Raw genomic sequence first — 18,297 nt, forward strand, 5'->3', positions numbered from 1 at the left:
TACATTTAATAATAATCAATGATATTAAAAATAAATCAAAGTACAATTTTTTAAAAGTCAAGATAAATAAATACACGTCGTAATTTTACAAAATATTTTTACTCGGAATGGGAGACAATATAAATTATTTAAACTTTTTTACAATGTGATTGTTTCAAAATGTAGATTATATTTTTGTTGGCATTGGCTTTTCTTTACTAGCTTAAAATAGATAACTCATAAACATAGTAGATTTCTATGTAGCCATAAGATGTAAAATGTATAACCTTTTATAATGATCATGATTATAACTAATCATATTTAATATTGTTTTATAATTCAACATTAATAGTCGACATAGTGAGTAGAATATGTACATATTATACATCGGATATAGCCGTGTATAAAATGTATATTTTGTTGGAGAAGTTCGACACACACATAAATCTTCATACTTGATAAAATATTATTCGCTTTAGATCAAATCTTCACGAGTTTGCTTTTAGTACCACTCTAAAATGTCTCTTACTATTAGAGAGGAATCTATATATAAACCCAATCTTTATTTTACTTAACATGAGACTTTGTTTGTGTCCTGATATCGAAGTTTAATGAATTGATGACTTTTTCTTACACCAATTCTAAAATTCCTATTAGAATAGATGAGTGTAATATTCTGGAATGAGATCATGGTAGATCTCTCTGGGCCAAGCAAATCACACATTTTGGGCCACAAGGATATCGTCAAATGGCTAATTCATCAACACTGACAAAAACATTCAATCATGGAAAATGTAACAACATTATTATTAACATTTCACAACACTTTTTAGTGTTTAACATAATATTTATATTGTTATCTATATTTGAAAGTATATCTGTTTTATGTATGGAATGAGACATCTGAAAATAATTAGTGTGGGATGTGTTGGTCCACAGATTTCAAAGGAAATAAATAAGGAGTCCTGAAAAGGAAGACAAGCCATGATAGATTTGTATGGTTGTGAGAGAGAAAACATATAAGCAGTGTTAGATGTCACTGAACAAAGATTTACTATTCAACATTTCTGCACTGCACCACTGTACTTTTTGTCTCTCTCACGTTACAACTTCCAAGGTTTCTCATAAAAGCTCTGCAGCCACTCAGCAGCACATGCCTGCCACCCCACTTTCATCTTCTCCTCTCAATTCATTCTAACCATTTATATTATCTATATATATATATATAAATCTTTAAATCTCTTACACCTCTTCTTCTACACTTTCACATCTTCGTTAAGGAAATGAGATAAGATGAAATTATATTATGTAATTAGAATATAAATTTTATTATATAAGTACTCAGTTTTATAGAATTAAATTAAGTTTAAATTTATTTTTTAATATAGTATGGGAATTATACTTAAAACATATACTAGAGAAATGTATGTAAATATTCTAATTTATCTGTTATTAAAAGTGGGTTTAAACTTAATTCATTTCACAAAATCGGTTTATAAATTGATCTTATTTTTAGTCAATGTGGGACTTTTAACACATTTTCTTCACGTCGAGATATAGACATACCGTACATGATAGTATAAACTGGATGGTCCAATAGCAGGTGGAACAATAGACTCTTAACCTGGCTCTGATACCATGTTAGAAAGTGGGTTTAAGTCTAACTCAACCTCACAAAACCGACTTGTAAAATGAAATTTGCACCTTATTTATATATTATAAATTGGTTTTATCTCGATGTGGGATTTCCAACATCTATTGAGCCAGTATCGAATTACTCATTAATTTTACTCTCATATTCAACATGTCTATATCTATGAAGAGTATGAAGTTGAGTTAGTCTTAAATTATTTTTTAATAACAATTTTTACTTAAATCATTCTATTTGTTATTCCAATATCAATTAATACTTAATTTTATCCCGATGTTGAATGTGAACTTATGAATTTGAATGTTCTTCCTTCATGTATAGTATCATTCAATCATGAATCTGAAATTATTTTTATTGTGATTCATGTCATTTGATGAATTTTAAATTATTGTTCTGAATCTTTATATGTGATGCATTAATGAAAGAATGTGATTTTGTATCTTTGACATGAAATCACATGATTCAACTGTTTTCTTTCGCCAATTCTTATACAAAAATTACAAGATTACACTAGTTTAAATTATCAAACGAAAATAAATAAAAATAATATTGACACACCAGTTTAAATTATCAAACGAAAAGAAATAAAAATAATATTGAAATTGTCCTACTAAATAATTTTATTACTCTATCAGTAGTTGATTCAATGTAGTACTTATTTTATTTATCTCAATTTCATTCTCTTTAATTGCTTAAAATTCCTTTTTGTGGTCGTAGAATGTACATGCCTATTTTTTATATAAATAAAAAATAAGAAAAATACTCATTATATCCTAATAAGGTCATGTTACTATGAATCTTGAATTCTTACGATATCTAGTACCATCAATCTTAGGTTGAGTAATCAGGGTATGATAATAATATTGTGTGGCAAATTATCCTTTTTGTTATGGATAATGATATTTAGACAACATTTTTTTGACAACATTTGAACATTGATTACGTGTCAATCTGTGATTGGTCATAAATTATCCTTTTGTTATACTTGGATTTTTCTTTTAAATAATTACTAATATATTTGTAAATTGCGTACACTATTCTTTTTGTTCAATCTTAATATGCGCTAAAAATTTATCTTTCCAAATATCCGATATAATTTTATATTCAGAATTTGAACTTAATTAAGTTTAAATAACTCATACTGGTTAATCAAAGTATTCACAATTTAAATCTTTACTTCTTTTTTGTAAGAGTTTAAATCTTGATTAACCTGAACTGTGTATATTTAAATCAACAGCCGACAAAAGCTATAATTTGAGTGAGTTTGATTAAAAAGAAAACAAATGCAGAAGAGAAAGATATTCTTAAGATGCTCTCATTGCTTAGCCACACGATGCCTTATCATTTGATACATCACCTACATATATCATTTTATAAGAGTTTTCTACTTTACCTAAAACATTTTTATTACATAATTTTAAAATGAACTTTTTATAACTATAATGCAATAAAAGGACACAACGGTTGTTTTGAAATTATGGCAATGATTCCAAAATTGAGATATATTCAGGTAAAGTAAAAAAAGCAAAACTTTTTGGCCTCGGTTCAAAAATTAAAGAAAAAAAGTTATGACCTCGGTTCAAAGTTATTAAAAAAAGTGGATTTTTTTTTGTCTTAAATGGATTTAGAACCGAGGCAAGAGATCATTTTTCTGCCTCGATTAGATTTAGAGTTGAGGCAATAGACCATTTTCTGTCTCGGTTAGATTTAGAACCAAGATAATAGATAATTTTCTACCTCGGTTACTATAATAACCATTGTCTAATGTCCAATTTTTTTTTTAAAAAAAATAGCAGTTCTATTTCTTCAACATTCCATATTACACTTCAAGTTTTGTGAGGGGCTTTCATGATTTGTTAGTCCTTCTAACAAATTTTCGTGATATTTTGAGTTCGTTTTATCAATTTTACCTATACCTATGTTTTGATGTATATGGTGTACGAAGAACAAACAACCAAACCAAACCAAAAGACACGAAAGTTCATCAAAAAGCTAAAACGAAATGAAACTAACCTTGAAGGTGGGTGTGATGCTGAAAGGAAACGAATGTCATAAAAGAGTACCTGTGGACAAAACCAATTGGTCAAAATGAAATAAAATCACACCTAAAGTACATAATCAACGTAAAATGAAAGAAAAATGGAAGAAATGTTGAGGTTGATGGTCACAAAAATAGAGAATGAATAGAGCAAAATGGCGGCAACATAGAGAAAACGAAGAAGAACGAGAAAGAAATGTGCAAGTGGCTCTGTTACTTTGCAAATTTAAGCTTAAAAACGAATGTTATTACCTTGGTTATTTGTTTAACTGAAGCAATAAGGGGTCTATTGTCTCGGTTCTTTTAAGAACAAATGCATAAAGTCTCCCAAAAAATTAAAAAAATAATATTTTCAGTAATTTTATGTCTCGATTTGCGCCATAACCGAAGCATAACAACTCTATTACCTCAGTTCTACTAAGAATCGGTGCCTAAAGTCTTCCAAAGAAAATTTAAAAAAATAATATTTTTAGTTATTTTATGTTTCAGTTCGCACCATAACCGAAACATAAGAACTATATGGTCTCGGTTCTCTAAACAACTGAGGCCATAAACCTAGTTCAAAAACGAGTCAACTAAAAAGTCGAATTTGCACAGAGATTTGACCTCGGTTGTTTACAGAACCGAAGTCATATACCCTTTTAGTTTTCGATTTTTTTTAACCGAGACATATATGTTTCTGATAATTATAAAAATGACACCATACCATTTTATGCTTCGATTGCAATGAAACCAATACCAAATACGCAAATTAATATCCATGTTTTTTACTAGTGTAATAAACTAATAATACTATTATTAGTTGAGTTTATATCTAATTTAACTTTATAAAATCAATTTTTAAAGTAAAAATTACACTACGTTTTATATATTATAATTCAACTTATTTTTAATTAGTGTAAAATTTTTAACACATTTTTTTATATAGAAATATTAATATTTCATGATATTATAGCTACTTATAAATAATCTAACACAAGTTTTTAAGAACTTTTTTAGGTTAAGTTCAGTATACAACTTTCATATTATTTTATTGAATAAGTTTATATTTAATTCAATTTTATAAAACTGACTATAAATTATATTTAACTTATTTCGACGTATAAATTATATTTAACTTATTTATATTAATTTAATTTTATTTATAATTGGTGTAAGATCTCTTATTACTATCACTAAATAATTAAATTTGCATACTTCTTAACAACTAGAAATATATAACAAACAGAAAAAAAAAATCAAAAGACAGATAAGCTAATTTAAAAAATATTATGATTTTTCTTAATCATGTTTAAAACTAGAGAACAATACTAGTAAAGCACATAATCCATGTTAAAATTAATATATGATTTTTAATTGTATTTATTTCAATTTACATGTAATTGGTATATACTAAAGTTTATAAAAGGATAATGGATGTTTTAGGGTTGAGTGTGCACGTACATTGTTACCATTTTTGGTATCATGATGCAAGCACAATTATCCACTTGCACGTGTTATGCCTTCCATCTCCATCGCATTCCACATCACAAACCAACCACTTTTACGTTCTTCTAACACAAACATTATTATTCATTCTATGTTGCCAACATTAAATTCCTACACACCATTTTTCTTCATAAATATATGTTCAAGAAATATTGTTATAATGTTATTCAATTTTGGTGAAAAAACAATATTAGTTATATTTTTAATTAATCTGTGCGTATTAATGTAGAAACCAAATGAAAACCTCAACTATTTTGTTAAATTTAAATATATATATATATATATATATATATATATATATATATATATATATATATATAATATTATATTCTACATACCAATTTTACATTAAAAAAAAATAACCACATAAAATTTAAAAATATATATATATATATACTTTGACACATAAATATTTTATGTTTATTTGTGTCAGCCCTCGAAAATGACATGTGGAAGGGTGAAACAAATGTCTCAAAATAAGGAAGTTGTGTGTTTTATATAAACGTAAATAAAACAAAAAAGTCTATGAGCTGTCTTATTTTCTTCAGAATCTGCATCTCTCTAAAACACAAGCTTCTACCTTTTTTCCTCCTTCTCTCTAAAATTCTCTTTCTTCTCTCTACAAATTTACATCTTATTCTTCATCTAATCTACAATCAGATTATGAGTAAGTCATCCTACTGTCAAGGACTTCCATTCTCACTGATCAAACTTGTGTTTTGAGCGGGTAAGTTTCATTTCTTGAGTTTCTGTAAAATCTGGAAAATTCTGTCACTTGCATGTGTGCTTCAACCTTCTCTTCCCCTTTCTAACTCCATATAGGTTCGTTGGATGATCTTTTCTCACCAATCGGTGAACTATAGGTGTTCTTGGGATTCTCTAGTGAGAAAACAAATTCTGGAAAAGATAAGCGTTGTTTAGTTTGGACTAAGAGGTAAGGGAAGCTAGCTAATTTAAGTACTTGGTTGTGATGTATGAAAATGTTGTTTAATGATATTACATGTATGTGAAATTGAGTTATTTGGTATTCGATGTTGTTGGTAGGGAATATTGATGTTGTGTGTGGTGATTGTATTTCTGTATGATTTTGATTCAATGGTCGAGTGAAATTGAAAGGAAGTATGGTAGTGAAAATGGGGGATTTGTGTTCAGTTTTGAGTTTGGTTTGTATAGGATATTTTGGTCAGTTATTTAGAGACTCGTTGGAATCCTTAAGACACTCATAATTGCAATAAAACTAGTAAATCTAGTTCTCAGTCATTGAGTTCGTGATTTTGCAGACTTAAGCCTCAAATCTGTGAATGAAACTCTTTTTAATGATGTTAAAAAGATTCAACTACTCTTAATTAATGTATAAGAATGTATGATATAAGTTTGGAGGATTAGAAGTTGAGTGAATGTAGAAAAGTTGGTAAGAATGGGTGTTGATCATAATTCTGCAGTCATTCTGCAAAATTATGCAGTTTCATTGTGAGTCTCTTATTGACCGATCGGCCTATTGGGTGCTCGGTCTTAATTGAGTTCTACAATTGTGGATTCTCAATTTATGACCGATCAGTCTTATGCTACTATTCAGTGAATATAGCATTCGACTTATTCTTAGTCTTCAGTCTTAACCGTGTTCGGGCTGTCACAAGCCTTATCTCTCTATGACCGCTCGGTCATGTTCAGTTTTAGAAGTGTTTGATCATGGACTAGCACTCGGTCTTAGAAGTGCCCGGTCATGGACTAGCACGGTCTCAGAAGTGCTTGGTCTTGTACTAGCACTCGGTCTCTTCATATTACGTAGTCTTGTACTTGTATTAAACTTAAGGGTGTTCGGCCTAAGATGATAGTGTTCGGTATGATCTACTAGTGGTCGGCATTAACCAATAAGTGTTTAGCCTAACTCAATAGTATTCAAATCAAGTCAATAGTGTTCGGTCTAAGTTCAAGTGTTCGGCTCATGCGTGAGTCTTAATCTCTAAATGACCTTTTGGTCATATTCACTTATAGGGAGTGTTCTCCCTTTCGGTCTCGTCCATAGACTATGTTGTTTTATTCCTTTCGGCCTTGTTCAATGGTGGGAGTGGTTTTACTGTTTGTGTGATTTTATTTAAAGATGTTATGAATGAGGAAGTATTATGGTATTAAGGTATGATGTGATAATTGTAATGAAATGTGAAAGTATGATGTGACAATTATAATATGGATCTGAAAGAGAATTCCAAGGAGGAATGTCTCAGTGGTTGGTTGTACTGTGGTAAAAGTATGAATATGAGAAGCTTATCATTGGCGTTCATCTTGACATTCTAATGGTCACCGAGTCTCAAGAAAAGAATGGTGATGCATATGGTGAGAATAGCAGGAGGCCCTAGCCTGGGTGGTATGTATTACCTTGACCTAAGGTGAGGTATAACGGGCTAACCTCATGTGGCAACTAAAGGGTTTTCCATGCTGCAGTAATCATGATGATTTTCAAAGTTACTACCCACTAGTGCACGAACGACCATAGCTTATATTCATACTAGTCCAGACAATCAGTGTAAAATGGTTGGTTATAACATGTTTGTATGATTTCTGTATATGTATGATTGTATTGTGTGTGTATCTGAATTATATGACAACATAGTTAATTAAATTACACTAGCTTATCCTTATTTTCCTGTCATGTCATATTGTCCGTTCGGTCGTCCTTGTTTTTGCAATGATCACCCTATGAGTGTGAGCAGAAGATGCACAAGCTTCCCTGGAGTAAGCACTAGAAAAGGAAGATAGTTTAAGAGTAAGACTTTTTGGTCTTGCACTTCTTTTATATTAGTTTAGGACCGTTCGGTTTAATACATTGTTGTATAACCGTTCAGTTTGTACTAGTAATTGTATCAGTATAGGTTTTTCATCAAAGTTTGAAATTTATGGTTATTTTATGATGATTGTAAATTAATTTTATTTCCTTGTAACTATTCTATTGTATTATAAAGACTCTTAAGTATAGTTTATTTTTTTTTTATTTTTTACTTTCTTTTTTCTTAAAAAAATACAAAATTTTATTTTCTTATGATTATTTTATCTTGTTGTATATGTCAAATCAATGTAAGAATGTGTACGTTTACTCTAAAATTTAATCATTTCTACAAAAGCTCCAAATTTAAATGAAAGAAACCAACTTGAGTAAATCAACCCATTCATGATGATCTTTCTCTTAAGCAAGATTGTTTCCAATGATAAACGTTTTAGACTAACATTTAAATGGTTCAAATTCGTTAAAGAATTAATAAAGAACATTCCCAACTCAAAAGAATGGTGGCAGATGAATTTTCATGTTACTTGATCAGCACTGACTTACAATCTGTCATCCAGTTTGGAGGCGAACCAAGATGTATCAAGAGATTTTCTTAAAATTGATTCATTTAGGAACAAAGCATTTTAGAATTTGGAGTTATAAGTTTCATACGATGCCACAAAAGTAACAGAAAAAATTGTTCTCACATTTTACTAGTTACAACTTGCAACACAATCATAAAAAGCTCAAAATTCAGAAGATCGTTATCTGTAAGTTCGAATTTAAATCTTCATATTTACTCAATACTCTATCCTAAATCTTCGTATGAACAGTACAAACTGCTAATCAGTTCTTTAGCCAAATATAAGCTAAGTTATGATTGATGATCATTTTCATGAATTCAATGTAAAATGAAAACTAGAGACTCCATCACCATGCATGCTTTGAAGTTATCTATGACACTGAGAATCACTTGTTAGAAATCATCTTCTCAATTTGACCATTCTGGTTGTACAGATCCACAATTTTCTTAGCATATGTGGGCATGTGCCTATCAGCCCTGCAAACATTTACATTTCAACAATATAAACAAACTTCATATCCTTAACATCCAAAGGTTCTGCCATAAATTATCCTAACTTTAAAGGCTTGTGGATAATACAAGGACACATAAGTGTATTCTATGTACATTAACTAAAAAGAGTCTCATAGAATATGTACAAATCAATTCCATGTAATCAAAGTTAGGGAAAAAAATCTGAAAAATACAATCATTATCAAAAGACTCCCTCTCAAGTTAATCAAGGAATATTTTTCATTCTCAGCTTGGCAATGGGTGTTTGAAACCACGCTCGGAGTATTCCCCAAGTGCAAGAAAAAAAAAGAGTTAATCTGAGGTCTTGTTTAGACGAGCTTCTCCAGAAAAACTTATAGGAGAGGAAAATATGAATAAAGCAAATGAAATTGATTTCACTTGTAAGGACACATAAGCTTCCCTAACAAGACAACCAATATCTCCAAATATGAGAAGGTTGATACCAAAACCACACATGAGAACTTGTTCCTCTTCCTTTTGGAAAAAAAGACAATTGTATGTTGGTGGGTTTGTTATTAAGGTTGGGTCAATTTCTCAAATACCTTAAAGCAAGACTAGGTTCCAAAGGACACACACATGTATACGATCTTCAATATGGTGATATCTTTTCTCATATGGCCCAAATTACCACTGTTTGACTTTTCTTTCTTATATTTGCCCTTTGTCATTGTCCCCTCCATTAGCTGAATAGTGAAGGAAATCTACATCGAACAACCTCTCAGGTTTGTTGTTCAAGAGAAGCGTGGGTTAGTTTGTAAATTGAGTTAATCCTTCTATGGTCTTAAACAATCTCCTCACGATTAATTTGGCAAATTCAACAACACTACTAATTTTGGATTGAAACATAGTAAAGCAAATCATTTAGTCTTTTATTGTCATACCTCTCTAGAAAAATGTGTACTTGATTGTATGTGCTGATAATGTCACAAAAATTTCTCAATTGAAGAAGCATTCATGCAATTATTTTTAGACTAAAGACCTTGGACATCTCAAGCATTTTTTGGATATTGAAGTAACTCAATCAAAAGAAGGTATTGTTATATATCCCAGGGAAAATAAGCCTTAAGACATTCTAAAGGAAACATGTATGATTGATCGTAAACCACTATATAATCCAATGGATCCAAATCAAAAGTTAATAGAGTTACGCATTCTCAAACCTAGAAATATATAGAAGATTTGTTGGGAAACTAATTTATTTTGCTATCACTAGATATGACTTGTATTTTGCACTTAGAATGGTTAGTCAGTTACAAAGGCTCCTCATCTTGATCACTAGAGTGTTGCCATTTGCTTCCTCATATACCTGATGGGATAAACTTAAATTTTAGGATTTTATTAATAATTTTGTTTAAATCTTATTTTATTAGTTTTAGATCTAGTAATATTTAGTTTGATTTGATAGAGATAAAATAGAAATGGATAGTTATGATTTTCTGTTTATCTAGGTAGAATATTAATTTATGATAGAATATACAGATTTAATTTTTAAGACAATTGATATTTTATTTTCAGATTTTATTTTTATTTCCGTAATATTGTAAGTATCACGGTTATTTAAAGCCCTTCAATTATCAATGAATAGAAGACTCAAATTTTAGGAAAATATCTGAGTGTGTATCGTGAGATTTTCCCATTAGTTGTATCAGAGCATAAAGCTCTGAGTACCGAGAAAGAGAGGAGAGAGTCAAACACAGTGAGAGAAAAAGTGAGTGCTTGATTTTTTGAGAGAGATAACAAAGGTTGTCAATGGTATGAGTGTGCCACAATTGACGAGAAAAACCAATTATGATAATTGGTGCCTACAGATGAAGGCATTATTGAGATCCCAAGAGAAAAGTGTGCCCTCTTAGACATTTTTTCATATTTTCCATTAAGCTCTTCCTCAATTTTGAATAAAGATGTATTATTGGCTGAAGGATTGAAGCATAATCTCCAAAGTATTAGCTAGTTGTACAGAAAAGGTTTGAAAGCTACATTTGACGTAAATCATTGCTCGTTTTGCAGTCAACATGCAAATAAAATTGAGTTGATTGGCAAGAGAGACAAAACATATATGCGATAGATTGTAAATGTCTGGGAAATACGAAAATAAACCAAAATCTCTTTTAGATCAAAGAAATTTGTTTTTAAAGAAAACCTTTAAAACTTTTTCATATGGATCTTTTGGACCATTTAGAACAAAGAGTTTGGGTGGAAATTACTATGCATTTGATTAGTTGATGATTACATAGGCTTTATCTATTATCTATCCTAAGCTAATTAAGGAACTAAAATCAAAGAATCTGTAAAAATATCAAATTTGTCCTAATTATAGAGTATTCATAAAGAAATGTCGACATTATGATCAAATTCAAATCATACCAATTATGTTAGTTAGGTCTCACATACCTTTCCTTGCCCCACAAACGATTCACGTGTAGATAGTTGCGAATGGTATGATAATCAAGTGAATAACGTGCAAATTCAAGACCCTTAGGACCAATCTGAACATAAAAGCCAGAGCCAAAAGTATTGTTATGTCATGCATAATATACAAGCATAAATGGATAATCTGCTATGAATCTTTTACCAGGTTTAGTATAAAAGCTAGCAGATTTCCAACAAATTTTGGGGCAGGTTGAGAAGGACCTCTTCCTGATAAACAATTTCAAAGAAAGAAGTAATCATCTCTGGCAGTATACAGTAGTACTGATCAAAACAGAGAAGAGAAACTCTAAGCCAAAGATAATGTAATAACTGTCATATTCTATCATGAATAGATGAATCCACAAAATCCAATTTTATCACAAAGAACATATTATATATACCTAACTTAGCTTCATCATCAGCTTTAACAGTCTCCATGACAAATGGTCGCCTATTCCCCTGAATCAAATGGAAAAAATCATACTCTTCTTTATTTTAAAATAAAAATAATATGCTTAAATGGAAAAGTATTTACAGAACTAATTGTTGGAGTAATCTCTAGTAAGTTCTCCACAAGACTCAACATCTCTCTTCCACGTTCATTCCTGTCATATCAAGAACAACATTTTATAAAAAGGTTAACCCTAACCCATTCATACAAGGCCCCAAAATTCCTTTAACAAACACCCCTCCTTCAGAGGCTGACACCTGGCAGCCTAATGAATTCGGTACTCCCCCTTCGTTGGAGTAGGAGCCTCAACAACGTTGGAACTCGAGACGTTGGGTTCAAAGCAAGGCTCTTATACCATTGTTATGAAAATGTTAACTCATTCATACAAGGCCTCAAAATTCCTTTAACAAAAATATACAGGGCTCAACCCTTCCAAAAAGCAACCCTTCAAGAAAGAGTAATGCATGATTTGGCAAATAAACATTTCTGAAATATGAAGAGCATATATAGACCAAATGATATTGTGCAAAAAGAAGAGACACTTGCGTTTTTCAGTCCATCGAGTTACCTGACTGTAACATATTGTGGATGTTGTGGCATGCTGATTCCAGAATATTTTGGTACACCCATATATCCAACCACCATGTCCTGAAAATTATTTTTCTACTTTCAACTAAAAGTTTCTTAACATGGAAAAAGATGCACAAACAATGTGAAAATCAACCAAAACAAGCCTAATAAGGAAAAATCACAGGGCAAAATTGGCAATAAACAATAGTTCTTCATATTTCACACTCACATAAAATAGAAAGTAAATGGAAGTTTTTTTTCTTGCAGCTTCTAGTTATATATTAACAAGATCAGATTGAAGGTGTATCAAGCATGAAAAGTTGATTCTTAGAACATGAAAAAAAATGCCTATGGTTTTTAATTAAACAATGAAAAGAAGTGAGCTCTTACAAAATACTCTTTTCAAGTCTATCCTACAATATAACAAAATAAATGCATAGATAAAATACAATATCTAATCAATAAGTTGTCGTAAGTCATCTCATTGCTAGACTATATTGCCATCTTAAAATACAATTTGAGATCAAATTTAGGCAATAAAAGGGAACGTGCAAGCAATAGCATAAAAGTAGTCACATATATAATCCTTAATACAAACTGAATATTTAATCAAGTATATTATGGCTTAATATACGATGACAAGTTATTATGTCTTAATATTTAAGGAACAATTAACCAAAACCAATTTTGACATAATATTTACAAACAAGAAAAAAGTTTAAACATTTTAGGATCATGGGAAGTGATTAAACAATATATGGTAAAAGAATTTGGTGCATGAACAGTTTGTACTTTGTAGACAACTTTACAAACACTTAGAAGATATTAACATAATCCTCCTTAGTCAAAGTAAAATATGCTTGTCAAAAAGATTAGATGTTCAAGCAGATAAGGACTCACAGCTAGAGCATTTGTATAGTCAAAACAGCTGCAAGGAAAAGAAAAAATTGCCAACTTAATGCAACATATAATAAAAGAATAAATAAGAAATTGAAGTATAAAGAAAATCATGATTCCTGTATATAAATTTGAAGCCATCACATTATGCAAAGTAAAATAACAATTACCTGTAACAAGATGGAGCAATAACATCAACCAAATCATTTGCTGGCAGACAGAAATAAGGAACCTGTACAGGATAAATTTTTAAACTGAACAAAGTTGAATCCTTGAGAAACACATGAACAAAGTAAAATAAAGGGATATTATATACCTCTTCTATATGACCATCCAAATGCTTCAAGTGAACCTACCAGAATGTTTGAAAAAGCAACTTATGAACATAAAATAAATGGTAAAACACGAAGATGTTATGATAAAGCACCATTCTGAACAAATCAACTAGTGGTTCTACAATCATAGATTATCATTTCAAAACCAAAACGTTTATTTGTCCATAACTGCTCTAAACCAGAAAGGATTTTTCAGCTGAAAACCTTGTAATCTTGCATAAACTCATAATGTAGAACTGTTTCTGGTGATTCACTCGCAGCTTTTAGAAACTTATCCAGCCCTTCCCTAGTACCGTTGTCCACTGCAGAAAGAGAATTTTTGCAAGTCCATTTTTTTCAAGAAAGAATTTACATAATTAAACAGATCCATTAAGAAAATACTGATATTTCTGATTTTATAAATAATAAACAAATGATTCAAAGGATTATATAGCAAAACACTAGACCTTTTCCCTACCGCAATTTGTGCCTAAAACATAGAGCTTATCCAAATTTAAGTGATGTTCCACAGATCTTAATGCTGCAATCGAAGAAATTATTCTGCATTACAACATTACAAGTCACGATGGAGAAAATGATGAAAAACTGCAAAAAGTAAATCTTTATAGTAGTGATACCTTGCACCTGGCAACCTACACCACAGAAAAGAAGACGCTTGACACCAGCAGCCTATCCATAATGATAATTCAGAAAGATAACTATGAATATAAAAGGTATCCTCAGAAGAATACAACCAATAAATTTTATGACAGCTGAAATTTTATGATAAGCTATATGCAAAAAATATCATGGGCAGTTCACAGGTGGGCTTTTATTTGTATCATGACATTTCATTCAACTTTCTCCAAGTTAAAATTTCCTTTTATACATCTGAGACATTCTTGAATAAACAACTAGTTTACAGATCTCTCTCTCATATAATAGGCAGAAATATAAGTCACCACCCAGTTCAAAGCAAAGAATAAGATTTTGAAGAACCAGATGCTCTTGGGCTGTATGACAAACGAATAAAAACAGGAAGAACAGTAAAACCACGAAGGAGAAATGGAATACCAGTCTTGAAATTGAAATTAAATGCAATGGTCTCAAAACAATAGAATGGGTTCAATTCTATCCAAAGCCAAGGTCCATAAAATGAGGAAAATACAGTGGATGTAAACATTTTTGTTTCCACAGCTCATACAGAATGTCAAAACAACTGAATCTCACAGAGAAGATTCTTAATATTTTCCTCATTTGTATCTCTCAATATCTCTTATATTTTGAAGGACAAAGGTCAAAATGCCCTTGGTTCTCATTCCCATATATTGTTTAGCATTATTTTATCAACATATTCATTCCCATTTATTTACTAGCCTAGATGATGGCTTTTTCGTATTTATAGATAAGTTGATTTGCATAAATAATTTGGTAGAATATGCAACTGAAAATTGTACACAAGATTTATCCTAGATCATGACAAATTCTTTCTCCAATGGAAAGATATTTTGCACACCTCAACAAGAGCCAGAGTATTGAGGTTAGGTGATAATGTTGGCTTGACACCTTTAGCAGCCAACACTTCTTCAGGTGTCCTGCAAGAAATTTGAAGAAATAAACAGTGTTTTAAAAAGAAAAATACTTAATATCATGTTGGGAAATTAACTTAGATCCATTTGACAATGTAAAAATGCAGACCTTGCTAAAACAGGTCTTGGAGCAAATCTGTCATCGGGATCACTATAATAAACATAGTCACATCAAAGACATTAACAACGAAAAAGTCAGTTTCAGCAATTAAAAAAAAAAATAGCGTCTTATTTACCATCTAGAATTGCAATTATGTTCTATTACCTTTGCACACAAATGACAGCCTCCACCATCCCTGATTTAAGCATTTCTATTGCAATGGTTGTTACTATACCAGTCCACTGAGCTCCTATTAACAGAAAGAGTTTTATATGTAAAACTTAGTCAAGAAACCTGGCCTAAATCAATGGGAAATAAACAGAAGTTTTGTTAATATGCAAATGCCAGATAAGGAAAAGTTTTTATATAGAATCAGCATTCAAATTGGTCTCCAAATTATGCAATCATTTCGACCCTTTGTTTAATTTATATTACGATTCAGTTATTTCAAATTTGTTTCACATGACTTTATTTACTATTTATGATAAGGTCAATGACATTATGAATTTGAATAACTAAAGGACAAAATGCATGCATAATTTAATCAGTGACTAAATTGCCAGAAACCCATCTCCAAGGACCAAAGTATCATTTTACAAGTAAAGAAAACCTTTATTTCCGATTGTTGTAGTATGTCTGAAAGCTCCGTGGATAAAAAATATCAATATATGGGAAAATTCTTTCTTTTTTTTGTATCTATTCTAATTCTCACCGTATTCCTTACACCTCAAAATTACCATAAAGACTACTTCAAACCCAGCAATGAATGGAAATCATTAGATCTTAACCTGTAAAAGCTTCATATTAAAAAGGTAAAATCCTTCAAGTTAAGGAACCCAAACTGAAATCTATGCAAACTACAAGAGATAAAAATCCATGTAACAAGCCTAGTACAGAACCATGATTACCGTGAATCATACCAATTTAGGATTAGCCACCAGAACCACATATCAGAAACTCAACTAGAAATAAGGCATCTTAAAATATGAAAAATGAATCAAAGAACCCTCACTCGAAGACCCTCAAAACTGATACAACACCAAACTCAGGAAGAATGCATAAGTAACAAAGACACACCAAAATGAGAAAGAATCTTCTGTTTCCAACTCAGAAGAAATACCTTCTACAGGGAGAAGTTTCCGAGCATATAATAGTTCCTCATATACCCCTAAGTAGGTCTCATCCAAGTTATCATCTTTCCTTCCTCTACCATGAACAACGGGCTCCAGTCTCTGAAAGGGAAAACAATTAGCAACTTTAGTTCGGCCAAATACTTTTTCAAGACTAAAATTCTGGATTCCCAATTAGAAGCAAAGCATGGCAATAAAAGTACATAGGTAACATTCGAAATAGGCATGTATAATTTGAAGTTCAATCACCAAAGCCAAAATAAGAAACAAATAGCTATTGCCTATTGAAATTTCAGTTTGACATGTGGGTCTGTTAGAGGAGTTTTTCCATAAGTTATTTCTGAGAGAAAAATTGAAATAAGTTTCTCGATAAGTTAATTTTAACTTAAGCTTGTTAATTCATAAATGCTCTCTCAGAGGTATCATCATTTGAAACACTTTATAAATCGTACATTTAAAAATAAAACAAAGGATGCACCTAACTTATGCACTGCAGACATATGAGCAACAGAAGAACGAAAGATACTTACTTCAATCCTAGACATTCCATCTCCCAAGAAAGCACATGCATTCTTGACGTGGGCAATGTAATATGTATCACACAACCCACAACGACTGTCCAAAAGAAAAATAACAAAACCAAACCATGAGAACTAACAACATGGAAAATAATGTATAGCAACTACAGCATGTTCCATATCATGGTTATGCACTCTCACTGTAATAGTCTGTTAATCAGAAATCTGTGACTCTTAAGATAATTCTACATAATGATTTATGCTTAAATTATGTGCAAACTTCTTTACTCTTTGACAGAAACACAAAGTATGTAACTATGTATATACCTGCAATGATCTTTTGCTGGGTAGATGCCACCTGGTGGGATAGGTTTGGACTTTTTCCTCCAGTCCTTTCTCAAAGAAGTATCTGTATCTGCTTCCCAAAATGGAAGTAAAGGAAACAAAAGATGGGTGAGAAGAGAATCAGATAAAGCATATTAGAGAAATTGAAGGGTTGTTATGAGGATGGAACCTTTGGATGAAGAAGAACAAATGGAGAGGGAAATTGGTAGCGAGGAGAGGTTGGCATGGAGAGATAAGGTAGACATTGTTGAGTTGAAGTGGAAGAACTGAGATTTCATGAGTGAGAAAGGTGACTTAGATTGTGTATTGTTGTAGGTTCTGCTCCACTAGTTCATAATGATGTGGCCCCAACATGCCACGTACAAACAAATATCTAACATTTTTTCTTCATTTTACTTTATTTTTTAATATTAATATTTTGTATATATTAAGATGATCGTAATTTTTTTTAATAGAAGTAACAATAAACGTTATTTATTGAAATAATTTTATATTTTCAATAAATGTGTTATTTATAAATATTAATATAATTCATTCAAAATAAATTAAAATGTTACTAAAAACTAACAACAGAACATATTTAAATTTCTTTCAAAATTGAAATTTCAGATATTTTCAAATGGGGAAGTCTATATTATAAAAAAATCTTAAAAATTCAAAGATTTAGAGAATATAATTTAATTATTTTCGTTTATTTTCAATCGGTGCTATAAAAATATTTAGTTCGACATATTCGTGTCCTCCTGATAGTGAGTGGAGATGCCGCACATTAACGTATACGTAAAGATTTCTATGACTTAGAAAATAGGATTTTCTTTTTCATTTCTATTCTAATTTTAAATTTTACATATACCGTATTTTGTTATTCAGGTTCACATTCATTTAAGACTTTACTAACAAATAATTTAACTAGTAAAAAATAAATATATGAAAATTGTGATCTACAGGACTTCTTTATGTA

The 18,297-nt window shown here is 30.7% G+C and overlaps 1 protein-coding gene across 1 annotated transcript; it reads right to left on the reverse strand.

Annotated features, from left to right (window-relative positions):
• Window positions 1-8,602: 8,602 nt before the first annotated feature.
• On the reverse strand, window positions 8,603-17,656 carry LOC106772320 (7-hydroxymethyl chlorophyll a reductase, chloroplastic). The gene is made up of 19 exons (XM_014658683.2): window positions 17,506-17,656; window positions 17,319-17,406; window positions 17,004-17,088; window positions 16,464-16,575; window positions 15,509-15,593; window positions 15,353-15,394; window positions 15,171-15,249; window positions 14,293-14,344; window positions 14,133-14,195; window positions 13,880-13,977; window positions 13,657-13,692; window positions 13,511-13,572; window positions 13,344-13,371; window positions 12,442-12,521; window positions 11,958-12,027; window positions 11,824-11,881; window positions 11,586-11,650; window positions 11,405-11,499; window positions 8,603-8,977 (listed from the first exon to the last, which is right to left on the reverse strand). The coding sequence occupies exons 1-19, from the start codon at window positions 17,612-17,614 to the stop codon at window positions 8,887-8,889; spliced, it is 1,398 nt and encodes a 465-aa protein (XP_014514169.1). The 5' UTR covers window positions 17,615-17,656; the 3' UTR covers window positions 8,603-8,886.
• Between the last annotated feature and the right edge of the window lie 641 nt (window positions 17,657-18,297).

The sequence above is a fragment of the Vigna radiata genome, chromosome 8, assembly GCF_000741045.1.
Source record: "Vigna radiata var. radiata cultivar VC1973A chromosome 8, Vradiata_ver6, whole genome shotgun sequence".
NCBI classification, from domain to species: domain Eukaryota; kingdom Viridiplantae; phylum Streptophyta; class Magnoliopsida; order Fabales; family Fabaceae; genus Vigna; species Vigna radiata.